The sequence below is a fragment of the Triticum dicoccoides genome, chromosome 2A, assembly GCF_002162155.2.
Source record: "Triticum dicoccoides isolate Atlit2015 ecotype Zavitan chromosome 2A, WEW_v2.0, whole genome shotgun sequence".
NCBI lineage: Eukaryota > Viridiplantae > Streptophyta > Magnoliopsida > Poales > Poaceae > Triticum > Triticum dicoccoides.
In genome coordinates, this window is record NC_041382.1 from 67,786,136 (window position 1) to 67,800,758 (window position 14,623).

The 14,623-nt window shown below is 46.4% G+C and overlaps 1 protein-coding gene across 1 annotated transcript; it reads right to left on the reverse strand.

Moving 5' to 3' along the window:
• Nucleotides 1–13,440: 13,440 nt before the first annotated feature.
• LOC119357613 (peroxidase 2-like) lies at nucleotides 13,441–14,085 on the reverse strand. The gene has a single exon (XM_037624501.1). It carries the CDS (start codon nucleotides 14,083–14,085, stop codon nucleotides 13,441–13,443), a length of 645 nt encoding a protein of 214 aa, XP_037480398.1.
• Between the last annotated feature and the right edge of the window lie 538 nt (nucleotides 14,086–14,623).

Sequence of the window (14,623 nt, forward strand, 5' to 3'; positions counted from 1 at the left end):
TTCAAATTCTTCAGTGAGGTATTCGGAGGAGGAACCCGCCTTGCAATGCCGAAGACAATACTGCGCGCCGGACTCATCGTCATTGAAAGCCTGGTTCAGGGGCTACTGAGGGAGTCCTGGATTAGGGGGTCTCCGGACAGCCAGATTATATCCTTTGGCCACACTGTTGGACTATGAAGATACAATATTGAAGACTTCGTCTCGTGTCTGGATGGGACTCTACTTGGCGTGGAAGGCAAGCTAGGCAATACGGATATGGATATCTCCTCCTTTGTAATCGACCTTGTGTAACCCTAACCCTCTCCGATGTCTATATAAAACGGAGGGTTTTAGTCCGTAGGACACAACAACAATAACATACAATCATACCATAGGCTAGCTTCTAGGGTTTAGCCTCTCTGATCTCATGGTAGATCTACTCTTGTACTACCCATATCATCAATATTAATCAAGCAGGACGTAGGGTTTTACCTCCATCAAGAGGGCCCGAACCTGGGTAAAACTTCGTGTCCCTGCCTCCTGTTACCATCCAGCTGGACGCACAGTTCGGGACCCCCTACCCGAGATCCGCCGGTTTTGACACGAACACTCCTCCTCGTCTTCGTGGGAGGAGTGAGCAGCGGAGTCATTGGACGATGAGTCTGATACAACCTTGCGCCGGAGACCCTTTCGGGTCCCCGCGGCCTTCTTCTTGGTCTTCTTCACCGGCACCTTGTAAGGTGCCAGAGTCAGCACCTCTGTTAGGAGAGCGCTTGCAGGATCTTCGGGCAGGGAGGCTGGGCATTCAAGCTGCTCCGTTGTCTTTATCCAGTCCTATTAATGGCATAGAAGCTTAGATCCTGCATATGACTAAACCGGGGCAAATAAATACCCTGGGAGATATAAAAACTTACCGGATTGGCGTGACGTTTTGTGCCGAGTCCGCGGTCCTCCGTGAGGGAGGGAGGAATCTCGGCGCCCTTGAATAGCACCCTCCAGACTTCCTCGTGCGTCATGTCATAGAGCTCTCGCAGCGTTTGGTGCTTGGACGAGTCGAACTCCCACAAATCGAATGCCCGTCGTTGACACGGGAGGATCCGGCGAAAGAGCATGACCTGGACCACGTTGACAAGCTTGATTTTCTTGCTCGTCATGTTCTGGATACAGGTCTGGAGTCCGGTCAACTCTACCGAAGAACCCCAGGACATGCCCTTCTCTTTCTAGGAGGCGAGACGCATGGGGATTCCGGATCGAAATGTGGGGGCCGCCACCCAGTTGGATTCGTGCAGCTCAGTGATGTAGAACCATCCCGATTGCCACCCCTTTATGGTATCCACATAGGTGCCCTCGAGCCAGGTGACATTAGGCATCTTGCCCACCATGGCGCCTCCGCACTCTTCTTGCTGGCCACCCACTACCTTCGGTTTAACATTGAAGGTTTTCAGCCATAGGCCGAAGTGGGGCCTGATGCGGAGGAAGGCCTCGCACACGACGATAAACGCCGAGATGTTGAGGATGAAATTGGGGGCCAGATCATGAAAATCCAGCCCATAGTAGAACATGAGCCTGCAGACAAACGGGTGGAGGGGAAATCCCAGTCCGTGGACAAAATGGGTAAGGAAAACTACCCTCTCATGGGGTTCAGGCGTAGGGATGATCTGCCCTGCATCTGGCAGCCGGTGCGCGATATCCGCGGCCAGATATCCGGTATCCCGTAACTTTTTGATGTTCTCCTCCATGACAGAGGAGACCATCCACTTGCCTCCTGCTCCGGACATGCCTGGAGTGGTTTGAGAAGAGGAACGCGAGCTTGGGCGCTAGAGCTCGAGTGTGTGGGAGTGGCTAAGCAAGGAGGAAGAAGGCGTGGATGAAAAGAGTGAATCCTTGTCCCTTTATAAGGGCGGAAGAGACGATGCGTCTCCCCACTTGCCTGTTAAAACCGCTTATTTCCTAGGCGCCGTAATTGATGGCGCGGCTGGGTTACCCACGTCCGTATTGATGAGAATCTCGTAATAAGGGGACACGATCTCTGCCCCATGTTGTGTGCGGTGCCAGTTGAGAAAAACGGTTCAAATAATGACCGAGCCATGACATAACGTCGTGCTGTCAGAACGCGTTAGCAGATTAGATTTGTGCAAATATTATTCTCTCTGCGGTAGTATGTGGAACTTGTTTTGCAGAGCCAGACACTATTCTGGTGTTCAAAATCTTCTATGGAGTGTTCGGAGGAGGAACCCGCCTTGCAATGCCGAGGACAATACTATGCGCCGGACTCATCGTCATTGAAGCCTGGTTCAGGGGCTACTGAGGGAGTCCTGGATTAGGGGGTCTCCGGACAGCCGGACTGTTGGACTATGAAGATATGAGATTGAAGACTTCGTCCCATGTCCGGATGGGACTCTACTTGGCGTGGAAGGCAAGCTAGGCAATACGGATATGTATATCTCCTCCTTTGTAACCGACCTTGTGTAAGCCTAGCCCCCTCCGGTGTCTATATAAACCAGAGGGTTTAGTCCATAGGACAACATACAATCATACCATAGGCTAGCTTCTAGGGTTTAGCCTATCTGATCTCATGGTAGATCAACTCTTGTAATACTCATATCATCGAGAACAATCAAGCAGGACGTAGGGTATTACCTCCATCAAGAGGGCCCGAACCTGGGTAAACATCGTGTCCCCTGCCTCCTGTTACCATCCGCCTTAGACGCACAGTTCGGGACCCCCTACCCGAGATCCGCCGGTTTTGACACCGACAAAGGTGGCGATGTGTTGGGGAACGTAGCATAAATTCAAAATTTTCCTACATGTCACCAAGATCTATCCATGGAGTCATCTAGCAACGAGGGAGGAGTGGTTCTACATACCCTTGTAGATCGTGCGTGGAAGCGTTCAAGAGAACGGTGTTGATGGAGTCGTACTCATCGTGATCCAAATCACCGATGATCTTAGCGCCGAATGGACGGCACCTCCGCGTTCAACACACGTACGGAGCAGCGACGTCTCCTACTTCTTGATCCAGCAAGGGGAAGGAGAGGTTGATGGAGATCCAGCAGCACGACGGCGTGGTGGTGGCAGTAGCGGGATTCCAACAGGGCTTCGCCAAGCGCTGCGGGAGGAGGGAGATGTGTCACGGGAGGGAGAGGGAGGCGCCAGGGCTTAGGTGTTGCTGCCCTCCCTTCCCCCCACTATATATAGGGCCAAGGGAGAGGGGGGGGCAGCCTTGGCCCTTCCTCCAAGGAAGGGTGCGGCCAGGGAGGAGTCCCTCCTCCCCAAGGCACATAGGAGGTGCCTTCCCCCTTTAGGACTCTTCCTTTCCCTTGACTCTTGGCGCATGGGCCTCTTGGGGCTGGTGCCCTTGGCCCATATAGGCCAAGGCGCACACCCCTACAGCCCATGTGCCCCCCCGGGGCAGGTGGACCCCCTTGGTGGACCCCTGGGACCCTCCCGGTGGTCCCGGTACGTTACCGGTAAAACCCGAAACTTTTCCGGTGACCAAAATAGGACTTCCCATATATAAATGTTTACCTCCGGACCATTCCGAAACTCCTCGTGACGTCCGGGATCTCATCCGGGACTCCAAACAACTTTCGGGTTACCGCATACTAATATCTCTATAACCCTAGCGTCACCGAACCTTAAGTGTGTAGACCCTACGGGTTCGGGAGACATGCAGACATGACCGAGATGACTCTCCGGTCAATAACCAACAGTGGGATCTGGATACCCATGTTGGCTCCCACATGTTCCACGATGATCTCATCGGATGAACCACGATGTCAAGGACTTAATCAATCCCGTATACAATTCCCTTTGTCTATCGGTACGATACTTGCCCGAGATTCGATCGTCGGTATCCCGATACCTTGTTCAATCTCGTTACCGGCAATTCTCTTTACTCGTTCCGTAACACATCATCCCATGATAAACCCCTTGATCACATTGTGCACATTATGATGATGTCCTACCGAGTGGGCCCAGAGATACCTCTCCGTTTACATGGAGTGACAAATCCCAGTCTCGATTCATGCCAACCCAACAGACACTTTCGGAGATACCTGTAGTGTACCTTTATAGCCACCCAGTTATGTTGTGACGTTTGGCACACCCAAATCACTCCTACGGTATCCGGGAGTTGCACAATCTCATGGTCTAAGGAAATGATACTTGACATTAGAAAAGCTTTAGCATACGAACTATATGATCTTGTGCTAGGCTTAGGATTGGGTCTTGTCCATCACATCATTCTCCTAATGATGTGATCCCATTATCAATGACATCCAATGTCCATGGTTAGGAAACCGTAACCATCTATTGATTAACGAGCTAGTCAACTAGAGGCTTACTAGGGACATGGTGTTGTCTATGTATCCACACATGTATCTGAGTTTCCTATCAATACAATTCTAGCATGGATAATTAACGATTATCATGAACAAGGAAATATAATAATAATCAATTTATTATTGCCTCTAGGGCATATTTCCAACAGTCTCCCACTTGCACTAGAGTCAATAATCCAGTTCACATCGCTATGTGACTAACACTCAAGGTCACATCCCCATGTGACTAACACCCAAAGAGTTTACTAGAGTCAATAATCTAGTTCACATTACCATGTGATTAACACTTGATGAGTTCTGGGTTTGATCATGTTATGCTTGTGAGAGATGTTATAGTGAACGGGTCTGAATCTTTCAGATCCGTATGTACTTCGCAAATTTCTATGTCATCTTGTAGATGCAACTACTACGCTACATTTGGAGCTATTCTAAATAACTATTCTACTATACGAATCCAGTTTACTACTCAGAATAATCTGGTTTAGTGTCAAAGTTTGCATCGGCGTAACCCTTTACGACGAACTCTTTTACCACCTCCATAATCGAGAAAATTCCTTAGTCCACTAGTTACTAAGGATAACTTTGACCACTGTCTTGTGATCCATTCTTGGATCACTCTTGTACCCCTTGACTGACTCATGGCAAGGCACATTTCAGGTGCGGTACATAGCATGGCATACCGTATAGAGACTATGACAAAAGCATAGGGGACGACCTTCGTCCTTCCTCTTTCTTCTGTCGTGGTCGAGCTTTAAGTCTTAACTTCATACCTTACAACTCAGGCAAGAACTCCTTCTTTGACTGGTCCATCTTGAACACCTTCAAGATCATGTCAAGGTATGTGCTCATTTGAAAGTACCATTAAGAATTTTGATCTATCCTTATAGATCTTGATGCTTAATGTTCAAGTAGCTTAATCCAGGATTTCCATTGAAAAATACTTTCCAAATAACCATATATGCTTTCCAGAAATTCTACGTCATTTCTGATCAACAATATGTCAACATATATTTATCAGAAATTCTATAGTGCTCCCACTCACTTCTTTGGAAATACAAGTTTCTCATAAACTTTGTATACACCCAAAACTTTGATCATCTTATCAAAGCATACATTCCAACTCCGAGATGCTTACTCCAGTCCTTAGAAGGATTGCTGGAGCTTTGCATACTTATTAGCATCTTTCAGGATTAACAAAACCTTCCGGTTGTATCACATACAACCTTTCCTCAAAAAATCGTCGAGGAAACAATGGTTTTTGGCATCCTATCTGCAAGATTTCACAAATAATGCAGTAATTGCTAATATAATTCCAACAGACTCTTAGCATCGCTACGAGTGAGAAAGTCTCATCGCAGTCAACTCCTTGAACTTGTCGGAAAACATCTTAACGACAAGTCGAGCTTTCTTAATGGTGATACCTACCATCATTGTTCGTCTTCCTTTTAAAATCCATATGTACCTAGCAGCCTTACGACCATCAAGTAGTTCTCCCAAAGTCTACACTTTGTTTTCATATATGGATCCTCTCTCGGATTATATGGCCTCGAGCCATTTTGGAATCCAGGCCCACCATCGCTTCTCCATAGCTCGTAGGTTCATTGTTGTCTATCAACATGACTTCCAAGACAGGATTACGTACCACTCTGAAGTAGTACGCATCCTTGTCATCCCACGAGGTTTGGTAGTGACTTGATCTGAAGTTTCATGATCACTATCATAAGCTTCCACTTCAATTGGTGTAGGTGCCATAGGAACAACTCCTGTGCCCTGCCATACACTAGTTGAAGAGACGGTTCAATAACCTCATCAAGTCTCTACCATCCTCCCACTCAATTCTTTCGAGAGAAACTTTTCCTCGAGAAAGGACCCGATTCTAGAAACAATCCCTTATTGCTTTCGGATCTGAGACAGGAGGTATACCCAACTATTTTGGGTGTCCTATGAAGATGAATTTATCCGCTTTGGGTTCGAGCTTATCAGCCTGAAACTTTTTCACATAAGCGTCGCAGCCCCAAACTTCTAAGAAATGACAGCTTAGGTTTCTCTAAACCATAGTTCATATGGTGTCATCTCATCGGAATTACATGGTGCCCTATTTAAAGTGAATGTGGTTGTCTTTAATGCCTAACCCATAAACTATCGTGGCAATTCGATAAGAGACATCATGGTATGCATCATATCCAATAGGGTGCAGTTATGATGTTCGGACACACCATCACACTATGGTGTTCCAGGTTGTATTAGTTGTGAAACAATTTCCATAATGTCTTAATTCTGTGCCAAACTCGTAATTCAGATATTCATCTCTATGATCATATCATAGATATTTTATCCTCTTGTCACGACGATCTTTCAACTTCACCCTGAAATTACTTGAACCTTTCAATAATTCAGACTCGTGATTCATCAAGTAAATATACTCAACATCTACTCAAATCATCAAGAACATAACGATATCCACTACATGCCTGAGCACTCATTGGATTGCACACATCAAAATGTATTACTTCCAACAAGTTGCTTTCTAGTTCCATTTTACTGAAAATGAGGCTTTCAATCATCTTGCCCATGTGGTATGATTTGCATGTCTCAAGTGATTCAAAATCAAGTGAGTCCAAATGGTCCATTTGCATGGAGTTTCTTCATGCATATACACCAATAGACATGGTTCGCATGTCTCAAACCTTTCAAAACAAGTGAGCCCAAAGATCCATCAACATGGAGCTTCTTCATGCGTTTTATACCGATATGACTTACGTGGCAGTGCCACAAGTAGCTGGTACTATCATTACTATCTTTTGGCATGAACATGTGTATCACTACGATTGAGATTCAATAAACCATTCATTTCAGGTGTAAGACCATTGAAGGTATTATTCAAATAAACAGAGTAACCATTATTCTCTTTAAATGAATAACCGTATTGCGATAGACATAATCCAATCATGTCTATGCTCAACGCAAACACCAATCTCGATGGTAGAGGGAGCGTACGATATTTGATCAACCTTGGAAATACTTCCAACACATATCGTCGTCTCACCTTTAGCTAGTCTCCGTTTATTCCGTAGCTTTTATTTCGAGTTACTAACACTTAGCAGCCGAACCGGTATCTAATACCCTGGTGCTACTAGGAGTACTAGTAAAGTACACATCAACACGATGTATATCCAATATACTTCTATCGACCTTGCCAGCCTTCTCATCTACCAAGTATCTAGGGTAATTCTGCTCCAGTGGCTGTTCCCTTTATTACAGAAGCACTTAGTCTCGGGTTTGGGTTCAACCTTGGGTTTCTTCACTAGAGCAGCAGCTGATTTGCCGTTTCATGAAGCATCCCTTTTTGCCCTTGCCCTTCTTGAAACTAGTGGTTTCACCAACCATCAACAATTGATGCTCCTTCTTGATCTCTACTTTTGTGGTGTCAAACATCGCGAATATCTCAAGGATCATCATATATGTCCCTGATATATTATAGTTCATCACGAAGCTCAAGCAGCTTGGTGGTAATGACTTCGGAGAACCATCACTATTTCATCTGGAAGATCAACTCCCACTCGATTCAAGCGATTGTTGTACTCAGACAATCTGAGCACAAGTTCAACAATTGAGCTTTTCTCCCTTAGTTTCAGGCTAAGAAAATCGTCGGAGGTCTTATACCTCTTGACGTGGGCACGAGCCTGAAATCCCAATTTCAGCCCTCGAAACATCTCATATGTTTCGCGGCGTTTCAAAACGTCTTCGGTGCCTCAACTCTAAACCATTTAACTGAACTATCACGTAGTTATCAAAATGTGTATGTCAGATGTTCGCAACATCCATAGACAACGTTCGAGGTTCAGCACACTGAGCGGTGCATTAAGGACATAAGCCTTCTATGAAGCAGTGAGGACAAACCTCAGTTTATGGACCTAGTCCGCATAATTACTACTATCAACTTTCAACTAAATTTTCTCTAGGAACATATCTAAACAGTAGAACTGAAGCGCGAGCTACGACATAATTTGCGAAGACCTTTTGACTATGTTCAGGATAATTAAGTTCATCTTGTGAACTCCCACTCAGATAGACATCCCTCTAGTCATCTAAGTGATTACATGATCCGAGTCAACTAGGCCGTGTACGATCATCACGTGAGATGGACTAGTCATCATCGGTGAACATCTTCATGTTGATCGTATCTACCATACGACTCATGTTCGACCTTTCGGTCTCTTGTGTTCCGAGGCCATGTCTGTACATGCTAGGCTCGTCAAGTCAACCTAAGTGTTTCGCGTGTGTAAATCTGTCTTACACCCGTTGTATGTGAATGTTAGAATCTAACACCCGATCATCACGTGGTGCTTCGAAACAATGAACTGTCGCAACGGTGCACAGTTAGGGGGAACACTTTCTTGAAATTATTATGAGGTATCAACTTATTTACTACCGTCGTTCTAAGTAAACAAGATGCATAAACATGATAAACATCACATGCAATCAAATAGTGACATGATATGGCCAATATCATATTGCTCCTCTTGATCTCCATCTTCGGGGCTCCATGATCATCATCGTCACCGGCATGACACCATGATCTCCATCATCATGATCTCTATCATCGTGTCTTCATGAAGTTGTCTCGTCAACTATTACTTCTACTACTACAGCTAACGGTTAGCAATAAAGTAAAGTAATTACATGACGTTTATGTTGACACGCAGGTCATAAATAAATTAAGACAACTCCTATGGCTCCTGCCGGTTGTCATACCATCGACATGCAAGTCGTGATTCCTATTACAAGAACATGATCAATCTCATACATCACATATATCATTCATCACATCCTTTTGGCCATATCACATCACATAGCATACCCTGCAAAAACAAGTTAGACGTCCTCTAATTGTTGTTTGCATGTTTTACGTGGCTGCTATGGGTTTCTAGCAAGAACGTTTCTTACCTACGCAAAATCCACAACGTGATATGCCAATTGCTATTTACCCTTCATAAGGACCCTTTTCATCGAATCCGATCCGACTAAAGTGGGAGAGACAGACACCCGCTAGCCACCTTATGCAACTAGTGCATGTCAGTCGGTGGAACCAGTCTCACGTAAGAGTACGTGTAAGGTCGGTCTGGGCCACTTCATCCCACAATGCCACCGAATCAAGATTGGACTAGTAACGGTAAGCACATTGAACAAAATCAACGCCCACAACTACTTTGTGTTCTACTCGTGCATAGAAACTACGCATAGACCTAGCTCATGATGCCACTATTGGGGAACGTAGCATAAATTCAAACTTTTCCTACTTGTCACCAAGATCTATCCATGGAGTCATCTAGCAACGAGGGAGGAGTGGATCTACATACCCTTGTAGATCGCGCGCGGAAGCGTTCAAGAGAACGGGGTTGATGGAGTCGTACTCGTCGTGATCCAAATCACCGATGATCCTAGCGCCGAACGGACGGCACCTCCGCTTTCAACACACGTACGGAGCAGCGACGTCTCCTCCTTCTTGATCCAGCAAGGGGAAGGAGAGGTTGATGGAGATCTAGCAGCACGACGGCGTGGTGGTGGAAGTAGCGGGATTCCAACAGGGCTTCGCCAAGCGCTGCGGGAGGAGGGAGATGTGTCACGGGAGGGAGAGGGAGGCGCCAGGGCTTAGGTGTTGCTGCCCTCCCTTCCCCCCACTATATATAGGGCCAAGGGAGAGGGGGGGCGCAGCCTTGTCCCTTCCTCCAAGGAAGGGTGCGGCCAGGGAGGAGTCCCTCCTCCCCAAGGCACCTAGGAGGTGTCTTCCCCCTTTAGGACTCTTCCTTTCCCTTGACTCTTGGCGCATGGGCCTCTTGGGGCTGGTGCCCTTGGCCCATATAGGCCAAGGCGCACACCCCTACAGCCCATGTGCCCCCCCGGGGCAGGTGGACCCCCTTGGTGGACCCCCGGGACCCTCCCGGTGGTCCCGGTACGTTACCGATAAAACCCGAAACTTTTCCGGTGACCAAAATAGGACTTCCCATATATAAATCTTTACCTCCGGACCATTCCGGAACTCCTCGTGACGTCTGGGATCTCATCCGGGACTCCGAACAACTTTCGGGTTACCGCATACTAATATCTCTATAACCCTAGCGTCACCGAACCTTAAGTGTGTAGACCCTACGGGTTCGGGAGACATGCAGACATGACCGAGATGACTCTCCGGTCAATAACCAACAGTGGGATCTGGATACCCATGTTGGCTCCCACATGTTCCACGATGATCTCATCGGATGAACCACGATGTCAAGGACTTAATCAATCCCGTATACAATTCCCTTTGTCTATCGGTACGATACTTGCCCGAGATTCGATCGTCGGTATCCCGATACCTTGTTCATCTTGTTACCGGCAAGTCTCTTTACTCATTCCGTAACACATCATCCCGTGATAAACTCCTTGATCACATTGTGCACATTATGATGATGTCCTACCGAGTGGGTCCAGAGATACCTCTCCGTTTACACGGAGTGACAAATCCCAGTCTCGATTCGTGCCAACCCAACAGACACTTTCGGAGATACCTGTAGTGTACCTTTATAGCCACCCAGTTACGTTGTGATGTTTGGCACACCCAAAGCACTCCTACGGTATCCGGGAGTTGCACAATCTCATGGTCTAAGGAAATGATACTTGACATTAGAAAAGCTTTAGCATACGAACTACATGATCTTGTGCTAGGCTTAGGATTGGGTCTTGTCCATCACATCATTCTCCTAATGATGTGATCCCGTTATCAATGACATCCAATGTCCATGGTTAGGAAACCGTAACCATCTATTGATTAACGAGCTAGTCAACTAGAGGCTTACTAGGGACATGGTGTTGTCTATGTATCCACACATATATCTGAGTTTCCTATCAATACAATTCTAGCATGGATAATAAAAGATTATCATGAACAAGGAAATATAATAATAATCAATTTATTATTGCCTCTAGGGCATATTTCCAACACGATGGCCTAATCTTCATGTCGCAGTGGAGCCGAATCAGTGATTACCCACACCCTAGCTGGCCGCCCTTCGATCTGCAGTGCCTGATGACACGGTGGGAGGAACGGCGTGGGGTCAAAGGGCAAATTTTCCATGGTCTGCTCTACGAGCTCTCCTCTCACCACTGTGGATTGCAGCAGTCGACTAGTAGTCAATGGAGGTGGCGGAGGCAGAGAGGTCGAGCTAGAGGTTGGACGAGCAGGAGCATCTAAGCTGGTAGGTGGGGGATAACTCTCTGCGCTTGATTGTCGGGCTCTATGATAGCATTCCTTGGAGAAGGCACCACAATGGCTTCATTACAGATATTGAGGCAGACTGACGATTTGACAGGACGAGGGAGCGGAAGGCTAAATGGCAGCCACTGGCAACATGGCCCCACCCCTTACAGTTTCTGTATCTAATTTTATTAGCGCAGTCCAGCCTCAAAAGGCCCTCTAGGAGACAACGGACGCAAAAGGCCTTGGTCCGGGTCAGCCAAGTCCACGGAACAGCCACAATCTCAGCCCTTGTACCTTGACTAGTTTGAATGTCCTGACTTCCCGCCTTATTATTGCCAATAACCGGGAACTGAAGTCTGTCAAAAACTGTAGTAACTGCCACCGTTGATCGAGCACGAGAATTGCTCTGAATTTGGGAGGTGTTTGCGGACTGATTGACGTACCTTGGAGCTCGAACTGCATCTGCATTGGAATTTGAATTGCTTGCACGAGAAACTACTGTCCAACCTTCATCCTGATCGGGGTCTGACAAAGATCGATGTTGTGGACCATTTGGCCCCCAAAGGAGAAAAACAAGGTTGAATTCAGGCAAAGAAACATTTCCACCATTGTAAATAGCAAAACCAACATTGATGGATGAGACTGAAAACTTAAACAAGCTAGCACTAAGTTTCTGAACTTTGAATTGAGATGCTCTTCCTCCGAAGCAAGAGAGAATAATTGTACCGACTGAATCCTCCGTGAGCCTGATCTTGGATCGAGTAAACCCAGCAACTAGAAAAAATTCCCTCTGCACTTGTTCTACCCTGAAGTTGAGCAGAAGCTTCAGAGAACGCCAGATCCGATCTTTGAATGCATGGCCTCTCTGAAAGCGAAGGTCAGCGAGTGATATGGCGACGAGCGAGGGGAGTATGTGGTACACCGTGTTCAGAGTGACAAGCGGTGCAAGCAGTGGTGGCCACTGTGGCCGGGGTGGCCTACGGCGCGGCTAGGAACGGCTAGGGACGGCGATGGTGGCCGCCACGGCTGGAGTGGCCAGCGGTGCAGTTAGGAGCGAGGGCTAGGAGCAAGAGCGCGGCACTAGTGCGGCTACTTTGTAAACATATTATTCTAGAAATGAATCAATCTCATCAGATTTCATAAAAATATATTTTATAATTCTTATTACATTTATTACCAACATAATTATATATTCATATACAAAATAAATATCAATGCTACATCTATGAAAATTTATCAATGTCAACAACAAATAAATAGTACCCCACAAAAGAAACAAAAAAATAGTAAACATTTTTGGAAGAGTAAAATATGATGTCCTCGCATTAGACGGCCACTGTGCTAGTTAAGAAAAAGAAAAAGACATGGTTCACGCTATCATTTCGGTGCAAAGGACGATTCTTAGTTCGCCTTGGTGCTGGAGCAGAAAATATTCTGTAGAGCACCTCCTTAGACATGGTTCATGCTATCATTTCGGTGCAAAGGACGATTCACAGGCTTGGGTGCACCTCCTTATCTAGCCATCCATCTATGCATTGAGATTCATGCAAGAACATTTGTCTTTTTTGTTTCTTTTAAATAAAACAACATATGAACTTCAGACTTTGCAGCACAACAAAACATTCTAACTAGAATGTGGGAAAAAACTTTCAGATTTTTTCATGCATCATAAATACTAAAAAATATATTTTTTTAATATTGAAAATCTCATTTTGTATATTTATGTCGGCCAAAAAAATCTATAAGTTTTTTCTCACAGTGTAGTAAGAATGTTTCGCTATCTTGCAAAGTTTTATGTTCATATGTTGTTTTATTTGGAAGGAACAAAAAAGAGAAAATTTCATGTTGTAAGTTAGTTGTCTGGCACGGATCTCAAAGCTATATTAAAGGGTAAGAATAGGAGGTGTCCATGAGCCCAAGCTCTAAAAATCTGCATCCGCTGGAGCGGGTGCGCCTGACCATTCCCTGGGAGCCAGTCAATGGGCTGAGGTTCCCCATCTTCACCATGGCCGAGGCGAAGGCGTTCCTGAACGTCTCCGGGTTAGCCGCGAAGCTGTCGACGATGTTCTCAGTGGCACCACCGGCGCAAATGGTGGAGAGCACCTGGTCGGAGTGCAGGAGCCCCTTGTTGAGCTGGAGGTTCAGGAAGTAGTTGTTGTCGAACGAGTCCGCGTTCATGGTTGTCGTCGTGTCATCCAGCTGGGCCAAGTTCCTGTCGCCAGAGCCGGTTGGCTGGGGACAGTTGGCCTTGAGTTTCGTCGCATAGTCCGGGTCGATGTTGGCCTCGTTGTAGAGCATGTTCCTGAAGTTCTTGCACTGCACCCTCCCAACCGTGTGTGCCCCAGAGAGGACGACCATATCGGTCAAGCTGAACCCCTTGGTGGCGAATCTGCTGCTGAGGCCAGCGACGTCCAAGGACGGCGGAGGCAGGTCATTGTTGGCCAGTGTCACGCTAGCCATGGTGGAGTCCCTCCTCCCTAGTTGAAGTGTCCATGACGGCCCTCTTAAAATTATGGTGGACATGTTATGTATTTCAAGAAATTTAAATGAATAGGTGCTAAGTTGACATGTAATCACCTCAACAGTATTATAATGTGCAAACACAGCTGTGATCGTTGGCTAGCCAAGCTATTTGGACATATATACTTTCGAGAGACATTCTATCAAATGATGGCCTGGATTGTGGCTCTAAATTTGACATATGTACATACTTTGCTGGCCTCGATGAAGAGGATCTTCAACACGCACTACTAGGAAAAAGCCTACTAGTGGCGCATCTGTTTTGCCTACTAATGGCGCACTACAGGTGCGCCACTAGTATCACACCATTAGTATTTTTTACTAATGGCGCACCTGTGGTGCGCCATTAGTATTTGGTATATGCTAATGGCGCACCATGCAGTGCGCCATTAGTATAGCCCACGGTGCGTCATTAGTATGCCTCCCAGGGGGCCATATTTACTCATGTGCTTTGGCATACTAATGTCGCACTAGTGGATGATGCGCCATTAGAGTCCTTTTTGCAGTGCGCCATTAGTGTGGTGAGTGGTGCGCCACTAGT

Bases quoted from the DNA above. Each gene is read 5' to 3' on its own strand.
- LOC119357613 (XM_037624501.1), bottom strand. From the start codon at position 14,085: ATGTCCACCATAATTTTAAGAGGGCCGTCATGGACACTTCAACTAGGG.